At 29.8% G+C, this 21253-nt stretch overlaps 1 protein-coding gene across 1 annotated transcript in view; it reads right to left on the bottom strand.

Annotated features, from left to right (window-relative positions):
- Positions 1-341: 341 nt before the first annotated feature.
- Positions 342-21253, bottom strand: part of LOC140437136 (uncharacterized) — a 76490-nt gene continuing 55578 nt past the window's right edge. Inside the window, exon 2 of the mRNA XM_072526470.1 lies at positions 342-9802. Coding sequence (XP_072382571.1) covers positions 9234-9802 — 569 coding nt within the window. The 3' untranslated portion in view covers positions 342-9233. The remainder of the gene's footprint in view (positions 9803-21253) is intronic.

Genomic DNA, 21253 nt, shown 5'->3' with positions numbered 1-21253 from the left:
CTAATTTCATGAAAAATCTTTTGATCATAGAATCAGTCTTCTTTAAATTTATGTCTAGCGCATTTCTCTGATCTATTTTTGTGACTTACGCTACCTTAAATATAAGATTTCATGATTTTTAGTAATATACCCTGGCCCTTTTCTGGAATGGCGGTTCGAATATTATAAATGATAGATATTAGAAAATTAACTTCGAATAACAATGGGCGCTATTACAATAGTCAAACATGTAGAGTATATTTATTTTTGATTCGTTTATCGTTTTGATTCTTACCACGTGTGATTTGTGTGGATTTCTAGGCTATTGTGGAAGGTAGGAAATATTTAAATAAAAAAGGACATTTAATTTAAGAGTTTTATTTACATTGAGAAGAATAACCACACTTTTAGTCATACTGAAAAGTATAATATATAAACAAAAATATATTCTAAATATGAAATTCTCTACGAATAAAAATTCTGAAATCAGTATTCGATTCAGATTACATATTTATTGCAGCATTTGTAATTAAGCTTTTGAACTGCTTTAGTTATACCTACTGAAAAGTATCTATAAACAAAAATATATTCTGAATTTGAAATTATCTAAGAATAAACTTCTGAAATCAGTATTCGATTCAGATTAAATAATAATTGTATAATTAAGACTTTGGACTGATTAGTAACAGATAAAGTATTTTATAGTACATTATTTTCGGGTTTTATGAGCCGTGGACTGGAATTATTTCTTCCTGCAACTGCGGCAGACATAAAAGATGCTGCAACGTTTGTAAATGTAATTCGCTCATTGACTCTTGTAGTATCGCATTTGATAACGATGTCAGGAAGAAATAATTCCAGGCTACAGCCTAGAATCCTCGAAAACAATATACCTTTAGAAAACACCGGTTTTATAAACAGTTCCTACTACTCAATTGCCAATATTGATAAAGAATAAGTTTTTATAATCAAATTCGTGAACAAACCAATAATTATAATACTGGGATGCTTCAATGTTAATACAAAGTAAAACAGCACACAATGCAGTGAATGATGCCCATTGATGTTAATTATCGCATGAGATATTAAGTAAAGTCAAAATTGAAGACATTGATACAGTTAGACTTGTTATGTCTAAGTAGGTTTCGATACCTTAGAATATATCAACCTAAGAGACTAGGAAAATAGAATTTACGCTTTGTGACAATCTTGTGAAACTAAAACAAAAGCGAAAAAATAATATATTTATTCATTTCACTTTAACATTGAAATCTATTCTCTTCTTTAGGCATCTTTAAAAATCTAACTGTCAAAATAAAGAAGCACAAAAAAGACAATTGGCAAAATAAAAATTTCTTATTGATTCTGTTAACGCAGAATCTTAAGAAAGGGCTGTTTCACTATAACTGTTGATAAGGTGTTTAACCTAAACTTTATCTTTGCAGTATAAAATCAACAATGCGGTGCATTTTGTTTGGATTAGAATGATTAATATGCCAATAAATCAGGTTTACTATTCAGAAAGTTGGTATACTTTTTTACAAAACGGTCAGTTATCATCCAAAAAAGTCACATACAGAACTATTGCCAAAGAACTAAACACATGTTATATTTTAAAAAGTACAAAAATTTAATTACAAATACTTTGTACCAAACAAACAACTTATATCTAGTTCCAATTCAAGCTACATTCCTGACATCTTAAGATTTTTTTTTAAACTAAAATTACATTTTGTCTCCCTTACTGTATAAATATGTATGACAATAATATAGAATCCATTTGGTTACTCAATCGGCAAAAATATTAAGAAGAAATTATACTAATTAATAAATAATTATACTGTATGCCATTTTTTTGCTTTTACAATTAGTAAAGAAAATGTTTGCAGTTCGAAGAAAACAAAATTCGTGAAAAAAAAAATTGTTAAAATAAAGTGGAAATTTGTTAATGGAAAACTCTAGGTTTCGGAAATCTGAATAAAAGCTTACCTACTCAAATTTTAATTTAACACTTTGATGTATTGGTATTAATTACTATTAATGTAAATTCTTATTTGAAAAACCTTAACAGTTTAAAAGAAAAAATAAAGATATTACTGGTAATAACATTTATAAATGGACGGGAGATCATTCAAAAAGGAAGCACTAGAAAAAAACCAAAGGTTTAAATACAGAACTTCTTAAGGGTGAACATATTAGCAAACAAAATGCAGAGAGTAGGATGGTCTGTATACATTAAAATGAAAAAAATAAAAGTGTAGCGAAAAAGATTTGAATAGAATCCTTAAAATAAAAGATCTAGTTGATATAGGTAAAGGATGAATTTAAGAGATATGTACTGATATTGGAAAGTGAAAATCAGAAATTTATGATACTGCACAGTAATTGAAACAAATAATTTAATAAACTATATTAACAAATCTTTCAAAATAGTCAGGAGGTTAACTTAATTGGAATAATTGTACTTTGAACAAAAATCTGTAATATATAAGAAAATGTATACAGGTTATATTATGATACATCCTGTATAACAAAAAATTCTAACTCTAAATAATTGTTATATACACATTTTTAAGTTAACATAAACTAAAGAAAAAGAAATTGCAAAGCAGTGCTTATAAATGTATAAAACAGAATTTATCCAACTAGTTAAACACTATAAATTTAATATTTGGAGCTTTTGCTTTATTAAAAATGGTATAGGTAACCGGTAATTCAGTTTCAATTTTGAGGAAGTTTTTGCTATCACAGCTAAATTTTTAAAGGCACTATCGAAAACACGTTTCAAATTCAAAGTAGTGGAACCCGCAATAAGTGAGAAATTTGTGAAAAAAATTGGTTCTACGGCAAAAATAGATTGTTTAATTAAAACTCACTTTGATCACGTCAGTCTTAACAATTTCTGTATATTCTTAATTAACATTTTATTACATTGATAACAACAATTTGAGTGATATTCATAATTTTTTACCAAGAGACCTTTTATCGGTTTCTTAATTTTAAGGTAGCCATCGACAGTTTGACTATGTCCATGATCAATTAAATTTTATTATTATCTACTATAGAAAACATCAAAACACGCTAACAAAAAAACCAGATAAAATTTCTTTGATTGCGAAGTAAATGAAATGTTGATAAGTTGCCCCTGGTACCAGACATAAAATAAAACCAAATATAATAACAAAAAAGCAAGAATTAACGAGAAAGCAAGAATGACGAACTCACAAAAAAATAAATTAATACTAAATCACAGGAAGAGGCATGGAGAGATGATTAAAATTGAAGATATATGCAGAATACAAATGATGACTTCATTTTTATAACCTAAGAAAACCCTAAAATATGAGTAGAATTAAGGATAAAAAAAAATTACATCAATGAAAAAGATCAAAAATTAAACAGATGGAAAGATTATATGATTAGATAGCACAACTAACCCTGAAATAACAGAGCAAGAAGTTTGCAATAAAAAAACAAAAAATATTAAGACACAGTAAGAAGATATATTTAAACTTTTAGAGAACGAACAACTCATGCTCATCACTAACCTCAATGAAATATGTAAAAGTAGCAAAATATTGCAAGAATGGCTCGAATCAATATTAACAAAAAGTAAAGAACACAGAATAATTAGCCTAATGAGCCATATTCTGAAGATTCTTCTAAATGTGGTTCATTCGCGAATTTACAAGAAATTTAATGAAGGCAAATGAGAGGCATTTATTGATTTCGAAAAAGCGTTTAACAAAGTTCAACATCATAGAATAATCATTTTACAAAATATTTCGCATCAGACAAGATTGTACACTCTCACCTTTATCAGAGGAGCTTTACAATATTCAATAGAAATATCAAAAGCATATCAACTAATGGAGAGAAAATCAACAATCTCAGATACACAGATGAGATCATACTTCTAGCATAACATGCAGGAGACCTATAAAATGTAACCGCCGTTTAGAAACTGTGAGTGAAAGGTACGGCATGAAACTTGACTGTAAAAAGCCACACATCCTTAAAAACGAGAAAGCTAGAAATGCATTCAATCGCATGTATATTATACTCCGTAATAAGACACTCAATATGGAATTAATAATGACAGGGATTCTTGGACATATCGCATCACTAATGAAATAATCCTGGAGTGAATTGGAAAAAAACTAGACATCATTGAACAATTCAGAACAGCAGTTAATATAATTATTTGGACCAATGTGATCGTAATCATCCAAAGATGACAAGCACTAGAATTCCACACGAAAGGATTTATCTACCAATTTTATATAGGTACTTAAACATCTGGCAAAAATATTATTAAAATATTAAGTTTAAGTAATTTCATAATAACATGGTCGTTATTTCCGTTGGAAGATATCATTAAGAGTGTACACAATTCCATAAAATTCCAAAAAAAATTATGATTATCATTGTATTATCCATGAGTTCTATTATAGTTCCATCCATACACATATAGCTATATTCCGAAAAAAAAGCCTCGAAAATGAGATTTTTTAACCAAATATTTCCAATACATTGCAAAATTATTAGCAAAATCTGGAGCAAATTTTAACTCCCAATGTTTGTGAACCAAAGATGAGCAAACTGAACAATCCTTTATTGTTAGTATTTTGCACGAATTCAGTTTTTATACCAATTTACTTAAAACAATATTTCTTTGTTCATTATAACTTCAACTATACTATGAAACTGAACTTCAATAGAGAAGTTTTTAAAACAAGGTTCATGAATACCTAATTTAAAAATATGTTATAAAGAGCCTACACAGTAGATAATATACTAAATATAAAACTACAATATGTTTAAAAAGGCCGATAATTATTTTTTCAATCAATCAATATAATAATAATAGATAGGTATTTCAAGACCGTTTTCTTTTACATCCAATAGAACTTGTTATAAAATGATAGTACAAATTTGACGAATTACTACCAATTAACTTTTTCACATAATGGTGATTGTCTTGCCAATATAAGAACTATATAAATTAAAAACAGAGCCAATAGACCTAAGTATTATTAATGCATGATCACAATAAAATACACACGGAATAAATTAAATTAAATCAAGACAATATGCTATAACACATATTGTACCATGCAAATGGTGATATATTCTAAAACTTATTGATTGATGTGAAAGCTAAAAATACTACTTAGATGATCTATTGCGCCCAAAATTAAAATAGTTTATTTTTATTTTCGTTTATTGATTTGTATGAATATTTCTCAATATGCTAGTTTTCTTAAATGCCTTGAAGATATAAGATTTCTCATCCACTATTAGAATTATGTAAGTTGAATGAAGTAATTGCGGAATCAAGAAAAGTGATTTAATAGGATTAGTTCCAGACTATGTTACAACCTGGAATAATGTATCTCTTATTATTATTATTTGAGTTGTATAATAGATACACACAAAAATGTCAATTATCAGCCATTTTAAAACACACATTGCCTCACACTGTCCTTGCAATATTGATACCCCATAAATACGGTTACAAAAGGATAATATATAAACTTTTAAATCTCAAGGACAATAATAAAGGAAATTACATCATCTTAAAGGACAATTACAAATCCATTATCTAACTTATATTCTGTACACACTGGCAAGTAACGAGTATATTACCTACCAATGTATTTGGATGAAAGAGAAGCAGGGAAATTAATCAACTATAGCAGATTAATTAATCCAGAAGCAGAAACGAAGGGTCATTACAATTACAGCAAAAACACAGAAAAATACATTTGACATCAATACTCAATCTGAAAAATACACCACCAAGTAGCAAGAACTATACATGACTTTTTCATAGTGTCCTATATCAAATATTAGATGAGCAAAACCGGAAGGGAGAAACAAATATGAAACAATGGATCAAATAAATTCTTGATATAATTGCACATGCATTAAGTTATCACTGAATTCACTGCATCTATTTCATTGAAAACATCTCCCGCAAGTGAAGTCTTATAACATGTGTATTATTATTTATTGATTGAACTATGATTACACAAAGAAGTGCACACCTATAATGTTGTTTTTTTGATGGTAACTATTCAAGTTTCAATTATTGCATCATAATTCAATCATTGGAGACATGAATGCGAAAGTCGAAAAAGAAGAATAACAGGGGAACAAAGTTTACATAAGGAATCAAATAAAAATGGGAAGAAGTTAATAGGATATGCTACAGAGAAGAAAATGAAAATTTCTAGCACAGTTTTGATCATAAAGACATTCGTCCCGATGGAAAGATTCCACAAGTTCCAGAGGAGCAGATACCAACAGTAATAATACCAAAAGAAATAATAAAAGACCTAAAAAATAACAAAAGTGAAGGGGAAAGTCTTATCCCAGGTAAGATTTTTAAGGACGGTGGTGGAAAATTGAAGGAACGAATATTTCTCGACATTAGCAGTTTGGCAAAAGGAAAAAATGTCAAAACAATGAATAGCACGCTTATATACCCTATCTATAAAAAAGAAGACAAAACGGAGAGCGAAAACTATAGAGGTATAGCACTATTAGAAGTAGTTTATAAAATAAATGAAAAAAATTAATGAAATGTAATATAGTTATCAGAGAATACCAGGAAGAACAACTACTCATCAAATAAGTATGTTAAAATGAATACAAAATAGCTACGAATAAAATTTAGCATGACTCCATAAATCAAATGATGCTATTGAGGTCTTTAGAAATTCCAGAAAAGCTTATAAGGCTAGTGAGAATGACGCTTAGGAACACAATAAATGGAAGGAAGCTTTTCAAGACTGTTCACAGTGAATAGAGGTTTAAAATAAGGGGATCCGCTATCAACAAATTTATTCAACCTAGTATTAGAATAAATCGTAAGAAGATCAAATATGAGCACAAACAGGATTATTTTGAATAGCAACGAATAGTGCATAGCTTACACGGATGATGTGGTGATACTAGCGAGAACAAAACATCTAAAAAATTTTTTTCCAGAAATTAGAAAAACCAAAAAGGTACAGACTAACAATAAACCAAACAAAAACAATAGCAAATATATCTAAATGAAAGGAGCAGAGGCTGTCTATAGTTTTTAAAGTGGCAGAATTTGACTACTTAGAAGTAACCATAACAAACACAGGAAAAGAGATAGACGACAAAAGATTAGTAAAGGGAAGCAGAGCGACAGGGTCACTAAATTCAATACTGAAAGTAAAAAATGTGTCAAGAACAGCTAAATTGCGAGTCTAAGAGACAGTAGCCAGACCCCACAATGATGTATTCCAGTGAAACGTGGATTGTGAACCAGCAGGAAGAAAAGAAAGGTGTTCAGAAAAATGTTTAGAGGAAGAAAGACGAACAAATAAAGAAATGAGGTTGTATGGAAAATAAATAATTACAGCATGAATATGAGTCCAAAGAACTAGATTGCTCAGCTACATTATAAGAATATCAGACAACTGAAATGTTGAAACAATAATGAAGAAGGGAGAAATGGAAAAAAAGAAGATGATGTTTAAAGAAGAAATAGTTGGAATCACTAAAGCAAGACTTGTCAGAAATAGGTGGGAGATTGGAGAAAAAAAGCAAGGGGCCTACAAGACCTGTAGAGCTGTTATATATTCAATTTTATGGGAATAAACACAATTGATATTCATCATTCTCAAAATAATTATTAAAGAAAATATTGTTCTATTACTTAAAAATAAAAAAAAAATACTTAATAGTTTAATTTTATATTCCTTACTCATAATTCGCAGATACAATACATATTTTAAAATGGTGTAGTTTACCATGTCAGGTCTAAATTGTGATGATGAGTGACATATATAAAATTAAACTATTCAAAGATTTTTTTCTATTTCTATGTAACAAAACAAAATATTCTGTTTAATTTGTATTTTAAGATTTTACTATTTCAGATGTGGAAAATGAAACATCAAATATAAAATAATTTGAATTAGAATTGTTTAATTACTCTCAAAAAATATGGTAGGTAATATAAAAATGCCAGAAGTAAAGGGCTTCAGAACTGTTTTTTTTTTCTTCTATGTTCAAATATTCTGTGCTCTAGTGTCTTTAGGTATATAAAGATACTTCATGTTTGTTTTAAACTTTTAATAAAGATCCTGAAATTATTTTTTTAATATTTGTAAAAAAAAACAATGTTATTCACTTCTTTCTTATGTATAGAGACAAGCAAAATATTTTACCACAATCTCATCTGACACATTTTGTTCCATCATATATACAGATAATATAACAGAAAAGAAGAAGTCTATTTCACACATTAGATCAGTAAACATTTACAGAGCAATATACACTGTAGCATTAATTTACTCTATGGAAAACCATGCAAAATTTCAAGCAACAGGACATTTTATCTATATATTGTTAAAACCCAGATCTCATACTAATGGTTTATACTGTTTGACAAGAAAACCTTAACAGTCTAAAAATGAAGACAGGAAAATATTAAACATATATCTCGAAGTCATTCATTATTCATGATCTTAACATTATCTGTCTAAAATTAATACAGTAGACAGTAACACATAGTTCTTTCAATATTAGGGGTAACATTACATCTTAAAGAATAAGAGACAATTTCACAAAAAGGTTTATTAAAATCACAAACATAGAAGCTCTATTAAAAATGAAACACCCAGTTTATAAGAATAGAGTTACATAATCTCCAAAATAAACTTGTAAATATAATTGTATAAAATACAACATTTAAAATCAAAATATAATTCCCAATTGCATATCCAACAAACACAATTGGCTTTGTACATTGATATTTCGTTCACAATTGTGTTTAGTGGAAACACTTACACATCTCTAAACCTAAGGCACATTTTTACCCAATATATTTCACTTTGAAATAAAAAAATTGATCCTCAAAATTATAATCAAATACTAACTTGTAGATATAATATATATATAAAGTGTGTGGTGTAGATTTTTATAATTTATATAATACAGTCTAAAAACATCATATTATTAAAAAAAACTTCAAATTTCATAAAATTATGAAATTAACATTCTGTAAGTACTGAAATTTATAAGAATTGTATATTTTGACGTTAATCTCTAATCAGTCAATAAAAAAGTCTAGCACCACAAAGGAAACTATTTTTGTTACTAAAAGAACTTCCAACAAAAACAACAACTTAAAGTCATCTTCAGCACCAGTAACATCCAATATTATTCACTTAAAACTACAAAAAAGAGATCATTTACTATCAGTAAACTCATTTGTCATGACTGTTATTCTTGAACTTTGAAGTACTAGGTTCATTATCAAAACCATCATCCTTTGTTTCACTAGACTCACTTTCATTTGGGTCAGCATAGGATTCACTAACATCTACAGGATGGCGTGGATGTTTTCTTCTCATATGTTGTAGTAACTGCGAATGTCTGATAAAACCTCTATAACAAACGGAACATTTGACAGGTTTGTCAATTGAATGAGTCAACAAATGTCTTCTCAGTACATCATTTCTTCCAAATTTTTTGTTACAAATCTCACAATAGAATGGTTTTATGTGTAAATGGGTCATCAGGTGCTTACTGAGATTGTGTGCTTGCTGAAAGCGTTTATTGCATATATTGCAAATGCAGGGCTTTTCTCCAGTATGAACACGAGTATGACGTTCCACATCACATAGTTTGCTGAACTCTTTCGCACATACATCACAACGGAACTTTTTTATAGGTTGTTTTGCTTTTTTGAGAATATGAACTGGTTGATGAGCCTCATAAGCACTCTTAGTCCAGAAGCCTAGGTCACATTTTGGGCACATATAGGGGTGTTTACCTAAAAACAAATTACTATTAAGAAACACATAAAAAAGAAGCAAAACAGTTCAAAAATGTAATAATTCACTAAAAAAAAGTTTCTGCTGTATGTAATAAAATGTATTATATTATTTAATTTATTATATTATTAATAATAAATAAGTTAATTATCAAAAGCAGCATTTATGAGCTTGTTACATATTAAAAATGCAAAGTACCATAGTGCTATGTACACTTCATGCATTACCATTATTAACAGAATATTCATGCATGCACTAAAATAATCTCTTAATTTTCATTCAACTATTTACTGCCAAAGGTGCCAATAAATGTATGTATATTAGTTAATGGGCAACTTTCATTTTCTAATGTTTGTCAAATATTAATCGTAATATAATATAAAAAGTATATGGAAGGTCCAGTCTTTGCATATTTTTATCAAAAATCTAAACTAATCTGTAATAAGTAATGTTATCTATGCTCATATAGGCAATGTTGAGGAAAGCATTAAATATACACAAAAACATAGATATCAAATTATCTGACTTTCAGACAGATAAATGTAAAGAATTAAAAGTAATTTCACAATGTGCAATCAATTAAAGCCTATGCTGAGCCAGTATGGCTTTATATTCACATTAACTTATTGTTACCACGACTAGAAAAATATATCCCTATAACTTGAACACCTCTTTATATTTCTTTCAAATGTGAACTAACAGAAAAAGAAATGAAAATACTTTATTGTTCTTCAAAAAGACCCATTGCTATGTGGTACTCAAATATACACAATATAATACACAACAATTGTGAAAGAAACTACTATATTTCACATCTGTTTTATCTATATGTTTCTCTTTTTTTATTCTTTTACAATTGACATCATGTACTGTTACAATTTATATTTACACTGTAATTTTTTACCTTAAATAGAAGCACTAGAGAGAATTAAGTACTATGGACTATTTTGTCAAGTTATATTTAAATAATGTAGATTGAGACATTATATTTTACCAAATAAATAATCAATATACATTATTAAGCTTTGTGTAAAATTTATCAAAATGCTGTCTCTAACTACTTACTGAGTATTAGATAAAACATTTAGAAGAAAAACATTGAAAATTCTGTAGCAGAATAAATGTGTAGAAAAGAATATCCAATTATCCAACCAAATTCACACAATAAATCAGGATCTAAAAGATCGATCTTGTTAAATACTTACCACCTTTAACAACTTTAATTTTAACATCAGGATATTCAGGAATAGAAAAGACTTCTTGGTCATTTACTTTAATAATAACCGACTCAAATTTTATATTTCTTCCTTCCCTTTGCGATTTAAACTGTTTAACCTCATTATCTTTTTTACTACTTTTAGGTCTACCTCTCATTCGTGCCTGTAGATCGGCATTTAAACTTGTTAAATCAGACTCCGATTTGATTCTTTGACAAGTGTTTACATTGGAAACACTTGTACTTTCTTGGATAATTTCTGGTGTACCTACTTCTGAGTCGGGCATTACGGATGTTTGTTCGAGGCCAACATTAAATTTCTATGAATAAATCATTCTGTACAGTTTATTAAAAAAGTAAGGGACAGTTGTAAATATTTTTATGGTTATATTCTTATATTCCAATCAAAACAAGTAAAAATCCGATCGTAACCACACACTTGTTGCCTACCTCCAAACTAAGATGGCGATGGCGGATGCGAACGCGAACTATTTTAGAGATGGCTTAATATTTAAGACGACGTTGCCAGATGTATTTCAAATTTATTCAGAACTAAAATAGTTTTCGAGACTTATTTTAAAACTACATTATTATTATTTTATTATATCCAGTTTTAATTTTATTTTCAGTTGAATGTAATATTGATACTTGAAATGTATGACTGTGACCTTTTCGGATCTATTGCAGTCCTCTAGCCCTAGTTTACATTCTCTAGCCTGAACCTTTTTCAAAGGTCTTAATAACTTCGAGACTGAACGTTACATGTAGGTCTTTGTCGGTGGATTTTCTTCGCCTAATGCAAAGAACGCACATTTGCCAGGGTGTCACACTGACATAAAATGTGCTCTATTGTTTCTTCTTCTGGTTGACAGAATCTGCATAGGTCATTATCTGCCAATCCCTAAGCTTTAACTGCTTATTCAGCTTACAGTGCCCTGTTAGGAGACCTACTATGGCTTTGACTGTTTTCCTGTCTTTGCTTATTAGATCTGCCGTAAATTTTGGCAAATGTCCTGTAATGAACTGTTTCGCCAGTCTTTGTCCTGGTGCAACATGCTAGAGATTTGTGAGCTACCCACTTTCTTGTTCGTTTCTTGGTACTGCCTTTACAACGCCGCAGAACGGTTCAGGTCCAACGAATGGTATTAATGAGCTTTGTTTGGCCAATTCTTACCACACATTCTTCTACATCTGCCCAAGGACGTAGTAGCTTTTTGTGTGGTAATACGAACATAGTAAAATGTAATTTTTATTTAAAAAATCGAACTCAGATTTAAATTAAATATGAGAGATACAAGAGAAAAATATGGTTAATGACGTGAGCAAGAAGATTGAAAATAGGGAGACACAAACAGAATACAACAAAACAAACGGTGAAAAGGTTGGTCATTGGAACCGCGAATATTATTAAACTTAACCCAGTGTTATTATATATATATATATATATATATATATATATATATATATATATATATATATATATATATATATATATATATTATCTCCAAATTGACCGAAAACATCCCATTCACTTACGAGTGCCTCGTAAGTGAATGGGATGTCGAGATGTCGGATGTAATCGAGAAATATAATGTAGTAGAATATAGAGGCACAAGTAGCACACACAATCACACTAATGAGAAGAGGCATTAGAACGATTATGCCCTTTGCGTCACGGTATACGTCAGTCTTTTTCAATTTTGCACCAATCCAATCTAATAAATGCAGTTTGTCCGGGGCGATAACTCCTAGCACCACCTAGGAAATTAATGTCAATACCAATCACATTTCAATCACATTTTTGTTCTTGAAACGATACGGTTGATTTATTGCTAATTCACTCCACAAATTGATGATTCAAATATCCTTACTCAAAAATTTACTAATTCATCAGTAATTAATTTTTTCGCAAAATTGCTAAAAATATAGGTAGCTGTAATTGTAAGGTAAGATTTATTAAGCAAAATAATTTAAAGCTTTATGTAAGAAGTAAAGGGGCTATACCATTTCTGCCTCATTTCCCATGTAAAATCCCACAAGAAAACGCTAAGGTTCATTCTGCTTATTTTTTGAATGTTTTGTGGAGGGGCTAGAATAGTTCGTCGGATCATGACGTATAATACATCAGTGGAAAGGAGAGAGGGTATCGAATATATTGAGACAGAAAAAAAACATGGCGGCATTACCAAAAGGAAGTACAAGATCCGTTGTTATTGGTCTGATTGGAGCGTGTGATGTGTTAAATGAAAGGGGAGGATATAAAGAATATATTAAGATAGAAAAAATACACACTACACACTGTCTTCATTATTAATGAACGTAAAGTTACATATGAGACATCATAGGGCACTATGGATGAAAATAGATTAAGTATAAGTCAAATTTTGATTTATTGACCTAAACAAAATAATTAACTGATGCATTCATACATGAGCTTGTCCTACTCACAGTATTTTCGTTTTTATTTAATTTTGTGAAAACTTTGAAAACTGATTATGAAAATCTTTATAATGAAATAAATCTTATGCAGTATCGATGTGTAGAGATTAATTTTGATTGAAGTTCTAGAAGGGTATGTTTTAAAAATGGTTAAATATTAAGTACATACTTTTCTCTGGCATATTCGTAACTGCCGCTATTACAAAAACCACTTGAGTTATAAAAATAAAGAAACCACAAATCGTACAAAAAAGTGTAGTAAAATTTCAAAACTAAACGCAGCCAAAACGTATTACGAAGTGACAGCTATCAAATTTGTTTGGCTTAGCTATTTGGAGAGGGGATAGCGCCAGATAACGTCACATTAACGACCTACTTTAGGGACAACAATCGGTCCGAAATGTTAGTTTTTAAAATTTTGGTTTTGGCCAGCTTTTTATGTAAAATACCACTATGTGCGACGTGAGACGTATAGTAGACGTATAGCGTGCCATCAAGAGCACCAAATCTTAATTTATATTTACTTGGTTCGCATACAAGACGTTTATTATTTTAGAAATTTAATGAGTGACTGTAGATGGCAATTAATTGGATCCCCAGTCAATGCCCGCATGCGACGGGCGAAATCACTATGAAAATAACAAAAGATTATTTATTAACAACGAAAGAATAAAATGAAGATACTCTGCATTGTGCTTTTTTGGCAACACCGCGCTCAGTCACTGAAGAAGTATTAATAACTCCCTAATTAATGTCAAGACTTTCTAAAACTAAGATTATTTTCGAAGTTTGAATATTTTGTTTAGTATGAAAATATAATTATTAATCTTTAAGATGTATTATAAGGTAAAAAAAAACAGCGTATATTATTAAAAACCGAAATGTAAAATTTTGACTATTTCTGAATGTATTCAAATATCAAATAACTGTATGTGGATGTAATACATTGTATGCAGCATGGGTTCTTGCAAAATTGTACTTGAATTTAGACAATCATTCTGAGGAGTTACAAAGTTAAAGCCATTTTTAAATCAAGATTTTTCGTTGAATTGATACAAAGTGTAAAAAACTATATCAAACAAAGCAATAATAAATAGTAAGATAAAATTTTTGAAGATTTTTTATATGAAGAATTTCTACTTAGTTCTGTCAAAATAGATATGTCTGGCTAATAGGCTAATGCACATCTAGGTAGCTAGAAATTTTGAGGCGTTTAAATATAATTATATTATAGTACGTTTTACAGTGAACAAACATACGTTGTAGACTATGCAAGTGTCTATAAAAGTAATTGTTTCGATATTTCTTTCCCAAAAATCACCACTAAAGAGATGGATTTCCTAGGCACAGAATAATTTTTGTGATTATAACAAAACCAATGTAAAAAGGTAACTCCACCCCTAGGAACACATTAAACTATGATTTTTCTAGGCTAATATTCCAGACCGCCCATAGTAAGTTATGGTTGCGAAACATGGGTGGTGACACAGAAATCTGCCAATGCATTAGATGTGTTTGAAAGAAAAATATTACGTAGGATCCTGGGCCCAATAAGTGAAAACAACAACTGGCGAATTAGGTACAATAGAGAAATATACGAGCAATATAGCGAACCAACTCTAGCACAACATACTAAACTGCAGAGATTACGATGGGCAGGGCACGTGGTCCGCATGCATGAGAATAGAATCCCCAGAAAATTATTAAATGCAAGAATGCAGGGAAAAAGACCTGTTGGAAGACCTAAAAAGAGATGGGAAGATGAAGTCGATGAGGATGCCAGGAACTGCCTGGGAACGCGTTCATGGAAAAGAACAGCGGTAAATAGAGATGGTTGGAGAAGCCTGTTGAAGGAGGCCAAGGCCCGATTTGGGCTGTAGCGCCATTGGATGGATGGATGGATGGATGGAATATTCCAGACCAAGACAAGCAGAAGTTATAAAAAATTATCGCCTAAAACTCCTCTATAACTTAGAAGTGTCTTCCCAAAATAACCAGAAAATATATTAAATTGGCAACAGGTCTTCTTACTGAACACAAACTGAGATACCTATCACCTCAATAAGATGGACACATTGAACAGTGAGAACTCAGAACAGTTTCGTGTCTACAAAAGCTAAAAAGAAACAGCAGAACATATTTCTGCCGAGTTAGGTTTCGACAGTTCGTATTCTTAAACTCTCACAACTTTTGCTGCTTTAATTCAAAAACAAGTAATTACTAATCAGTTAATTTTATAGAAGACCAAAAAGACCGTTTCACTGTCTATATTAGTTGTCTAGATAACAGATATTTTAAAGCCCAGCACTGGACATAATATCAACTGATGGATTTTAATTTTTATTGTGAATAGATGACAAGTTTAACGCAATTGAGTTACACTCAAAACCTTGATTTCATAAAAAACTTTGGTTATCTTTTTTTTAATTTGTACAAAACTTTGACATGGCCTTTGCTACTTTTGCTGCTGTTTAAACTTGGTCCATGACAAAGGCAGATGAGTCCTTTCTTTGAATTTTTAATGGAATTTTTGAGCAAAGGCACAGTTGCTCAGTCGTTGTAGATAATTGCCGGGTCGTTTTGGGGAGGTAAGGAACACACTGAATTTTAAATATTTGAATAAAAAAAAACAGAAACGGGATGCTCATAATACAAAAAGAAAGACCGATAAAATTGTAGATTGTAAAAAATGTAAAAAAAGAAATGAAAATATATTCAATGTATAGGCTCAATAATCCAACAGATGTAAAAAGAGCATAAATGATAATAAAATAAAAAATATATATAATTGAATATATAAAAAAGTATATTTAGTTTTTAAAAATAGTTTTAATTCTAGATATAATGTGCTAAAAAGTACAACGTACTTTAACACGTAAGAACATTTTTGCGCCAAGAGTATCTAAAAGAAATACAAAACTAAATCGAAACAATTCACAATTACGGAATCCTTGGCATCGACTTCTGGGTAGCGCGAACAAAGGTTTAATCTCGATTTATGCACAGCCATAGTATAAGATCATATACCTTTAAAAAAACTTACAAAATAATGGTTTTACGTCGTTTTTGAAGCTGTTAAAATAGTTATATTGTTAAAAAAAAACTAATTGACATTTACTATATTGGATTGAAAGTAGACGAAACGACGGATACTTGTGAAAGATATGTTGTACATTTAATTATCGGAGTTCTTGATGAAGAAGCTGGACAGCACAAACAGTAACACAGTATCTAGATTTCTAAATGAAGAAATAACACGCTTTTATTTGCCAGAACAAAGTATTACTCATGCTTTCTGACACAGCAGCGTATATGATCAAAACAGCTTTAAACTTAAAAGTGTTTTTCTTCGTCTGAAAGTTATTGAAAATGGAAAAAAAGTTTTTGTTAAGGCAACTTTAAGGGTACAACTCTTCAAGGAACGACATCCCATTACCACCTGAACCTGTTTTGACAAGGTGGGGCCTTGGTTAGATGCTGCAATATATTATGCAGCATATTTGGAAAATTTTAAAAACGTTGCTTATGACCTACCATCTACTAGCAACGCAAATTTTAAGCTTTTTTAAAAATATGCCTTTTTTGAAGCGAAACTTCTATACTGTCGTTGTATTACTTTTTTTTCTTTACTGTAAAATTCTGAGGTAAGATTCACGGAAATAGCACAAGATAGCGCCGTCACGGGTAGCGTCATAGAATAGCGGTTCTTGACATCGATTCACTATTCTCGATCAATTCGTTTCTAGCCATTATATATTTACTCTAAGCAGGTTTAAACTAAAATCTGCATGAAAAATAACTAACAAAATATAGACATTTAATGAGAAGTAAAAAATTAAGAATATCTGTCACTAAAAGATTCGATTAGCAACGATTGACAAAATTTAATAAAAGCCGTACATGTCATCCGATTAACAACATGAAGTCATCTCGTTTTATAATAATTCTCGTTTTAAAATAATTTCAATAAATACAATTATTATTTTTAAATAAAATTTTCTACCAAATGATATTTATTTATATTTTATTATTAATATTTGTTCTGAATTTGACAGGTTTGTCATAAGTAAACAACGTATGCTTCTATGCTTTGTTACTACGTTAGTAGGTGGCGTTAGGGGCAAACATAATTTATTGAATTTGTTTAAAATATAAAAAATAAATAAATAATACAATTACTTCATTTGATTTTAAATATTATTTAAATTTTAAAAATACAGAAAACATAGTATGAACCACTTTTCCACTGTTCCACTTTTTTTAATATAAATCGTTATTTTTAAACATTTTATTTAGTTTATATAATTAAATTTACTATCACATGATAATTATTTATATTTTCATAATTTCATATAAATACAATTAGTAAAACATTTCTTCATATTAATACAGTCACAGCCGAAAAGTCCATTTTTTGTGTATCTAACAGCCACTCCTTCGTTATCAAAACTGACCATAATTTGTTATTTTGATTTTTGAAACGTTTCAATTTTTTTTTAAATTGTAAAATACAGAAACATAGTATAAAGCTTCGCGTTAGTCTGCAGTACCGCTTACTGTACCATTTTTTATTTTAATCTAAAACGCCTGAAGAGTCGATCTATGCGAGTAGGAGAGTCCGTTATACAACACGTAAACTTTTAAATTTTATTAAAATTTATAACAAGGATATTAACTAACAGGATTTTATGTACTTTCGAATGTACAGAAAATTGTTAAAATAAATAAACTTTGTGAGTAAATCGATGATTGTAAAAAAATCGTAAAATAAAAAAATAATCATATTACTTATTTAATTTTAAAAGTATTAATCAAAATTTGAAAATACAAAAAGCATAATTATGAAGCTTCGCGATAGTCTACAGTACCGGCTATTGTATCACTTTTTTTGAGCATATTTCATGCTTTTTTCAAGCGACATTGAATGCTTTTTAAGTCGTTATTTTAACTTTTTTTATGCTTTTTAATCCGCACTCTAATGGTGAGATATCAAAATTGTTAGAACAGAAAAATTAAGCGTATGACAAAAATATTGCATGAAGTAGATTGTGTTGATAGTATATGTAATATCGCATAATAAGGAAAGAGGGAGAATATTTGTATAGAACACGTATTAGAAATATTAAAAAATTAATGTAATTGTCTTAGGACGACTCCACACCTAAGATTTCGAAAATTAGCTTTGGAAACAAATTTCGAAATAAACTGAAGAGACAAGGGTACATATGAAGGAAACCACTAAGTTCCCTGCAATGAGACGTCTCCAAAGGCAACGAAGAATATATTTTTGTAAGTGTTTCCGAGAAGATAATTTTAGTAATGTTTTTTATCTGATAAAGCTTATTTCCAGATTGGTGTAAATCACCGACAAATCTTACCATCGTGAGAATACCAGTTACCCTTCAAATTTAAAAATATGGCAATGATGGAAAATACTTCTGTCCATACTCAAGCTCGGATGCAAAAACATTAGTTGGCAACAATTTCAGGACCAGCCGCTTCACCAGATCTTAGTCGTATAGAAAACATACGGATTAATGAAAAGTTTCATTCTATGTGAGTTGTAAAGAAGTTAGCTTACAATATATTATTCTGTGGAAGTGTCTAAAATCCCATACCTCGTCCATTTTATAGTACACTTTTATAGACTACTTTCATCAAGTTTCTTCAATGGTTCATTACATGTAAGAAATGGACACGAAAGAAGTAAATCAACATACGAAATGTCTGTCATAGCTTCAGTAACTTCAGACAGAATAGGAACAGGACGAATAAAACAATTAAGTATACATTGAAGACCATCGAAAAAAGAACTAATCCTATTCGTTTTTCGTTAAGTGGTTTGTTTTTAATGTTACAATTTGGGTCAAAATAATTGACCTCTCAATGACGTAACATTTAAAAGAAAAAAAAAGCGATTTGCTTACACATGGCCAAGTAGAATTAACAAATTTTGTTACTAAAAGGTGTATCTTATGACAAAAAAATATTTACCAAATTTAGGAAAATTACGAGTAATAAAAAATATGACTAGTATTTTGAAAAAGAGAATCTTTAGTTATTTTATGTCCCATTCTTATTGGTACACCCTGTATATATGAATTACCACCACTGACTACAAGTTTTCTGTTTTCAAGGATGTTAACAGGAAAAGACTGTATTTTATGTCCCGTTCTATTGGGACAACCTGTATATATGAACTACCACCACCGCATACAAGAGTAAGTTTTCTGTTTTAAGAGATAAGTTAACGGGAAAAGACAGGGAGAGATGGTTACTTTTAGTACCTAATTGAAAAAGCGTTCATGAATACAGTTTCCGTTTATAACGGCAACATATAAACAACATTTTACGTAACGCATTTTCTCTTGAAACGTTTTATTGTGAAGAAGAAAATCTTCCGTTATTTTATGTCCCGTTCTATTGGGACACCCTTTATATATGAACTACCACCACCGCATACAAGTGTAAGTTTTCTGTTTTCAGAGATAAGTTAACGGAAAAAGACAGGGAGAGATGGTTATTTTTAGTTATTGAAAGCGCCTTCATGAGTACCGTTTTCTTTATAACGACCACAGATACGAGTCGACTATAAATATGGCGAAAACGCTGTGCTCTTAAATTGGTGGATCGGTGAAAGAGTTCACGCCACCATGAAAATACGAAAATATCTCACGGACGCTGAGTTGGTTATGCTTAGGGGGCTTGAAATAAAAATAGGGCGTTTCCTGGAAGATGGATAGTTACACTTCATCTAATATATTTTTCTTATCGTATATAAATGCGTTGGTGGCTCTTGTAAGTTAAAATGATAATTTATATAAAAATAAAAACGTAAGAATTGGAAGAATAAAAAATTAGATACTGTATTATTTTTCTTGGAATTAAATTGTTTGTTTTTAAAATCGATTTTAGACAAGAAACAAAACAAAGAACCAAAAGAAACATAAAAAGTTCCCGATACTGAAAAATACTGAAAAAAAACTAGATGTAAACAGGAAACTATTCCAAGCTATCAGAAAATTCTCAAGAAAATATATAAATAATTATAAAAGTATTATTATATTATCTAATAAAGATTATTAGTGTATGCTCTATACATATATTAATTTTACAGTGGAACCTCGATTATTTGTCTCTCTATTAACCGTCACCTCTGTTAACCGTCAGGGTCCATACATAAGTTATATTGACTACATAAGTAAAAATTTAGTCATCAATTCATTTTGTTTAAGGTTGATCTTCACCCTCGATTAATTTGTTTCTGATCCTAGAGATGGCTCTACTGCGGCATACTACTGTGGTAATTTTTTTAACTTAATCGTAGATTTCTACATGACGACTCTGTAATATTTTCAAACCCTAATATAAATTACAGTTTTCTATAATTATATCCATTGGCTGAGGTGCCAAGTTGTGCAGACAATAATTTTATCAAATACCTAGTAGACCAAATAAGCAAAGATATCTTTAACAACATCTTTATGTATAATATTTTACTGCTCCGCTGTGTCAATCGGAATGTATTAAAGTTACGCATTTGCAAGAACATAATCCACACCATAACATTGAAAAATGACACATATTTATTATGTAAACATTTTTATCGACAAAGAGGTACTTAGCGGCGCTATCTGTGAATATCGTATTACCACTAAATTTATACATGCAATCATATATTAGATTTTTGTTGATAGAATAGTTAAAAATTAAATTATCTGGTATTATTTAATATTTTAGTGGGATTTATATGAAAAATGGTCAATCGTCAAAAATGTTATTTAAAACATGCGAA

Source organism: Diabrotica undecimpunctata, chromosome 3 (genome assembly GCF_040954645.1).
Source record: "Diabrotica undecimpunctata isolate CICGRU chromosome 3, icDiaUnde3, whole genome shotgun sequence".
NCBI lineage: Eukaryota > Metazoa > Arthropoda > Insecta > Coleoptera > Chrysomelidae > Diabrotica > Diabrotica undecimpunctata.
This window is presented reverse-complemented; position numbering and strand designations above follow the sequence as displayed.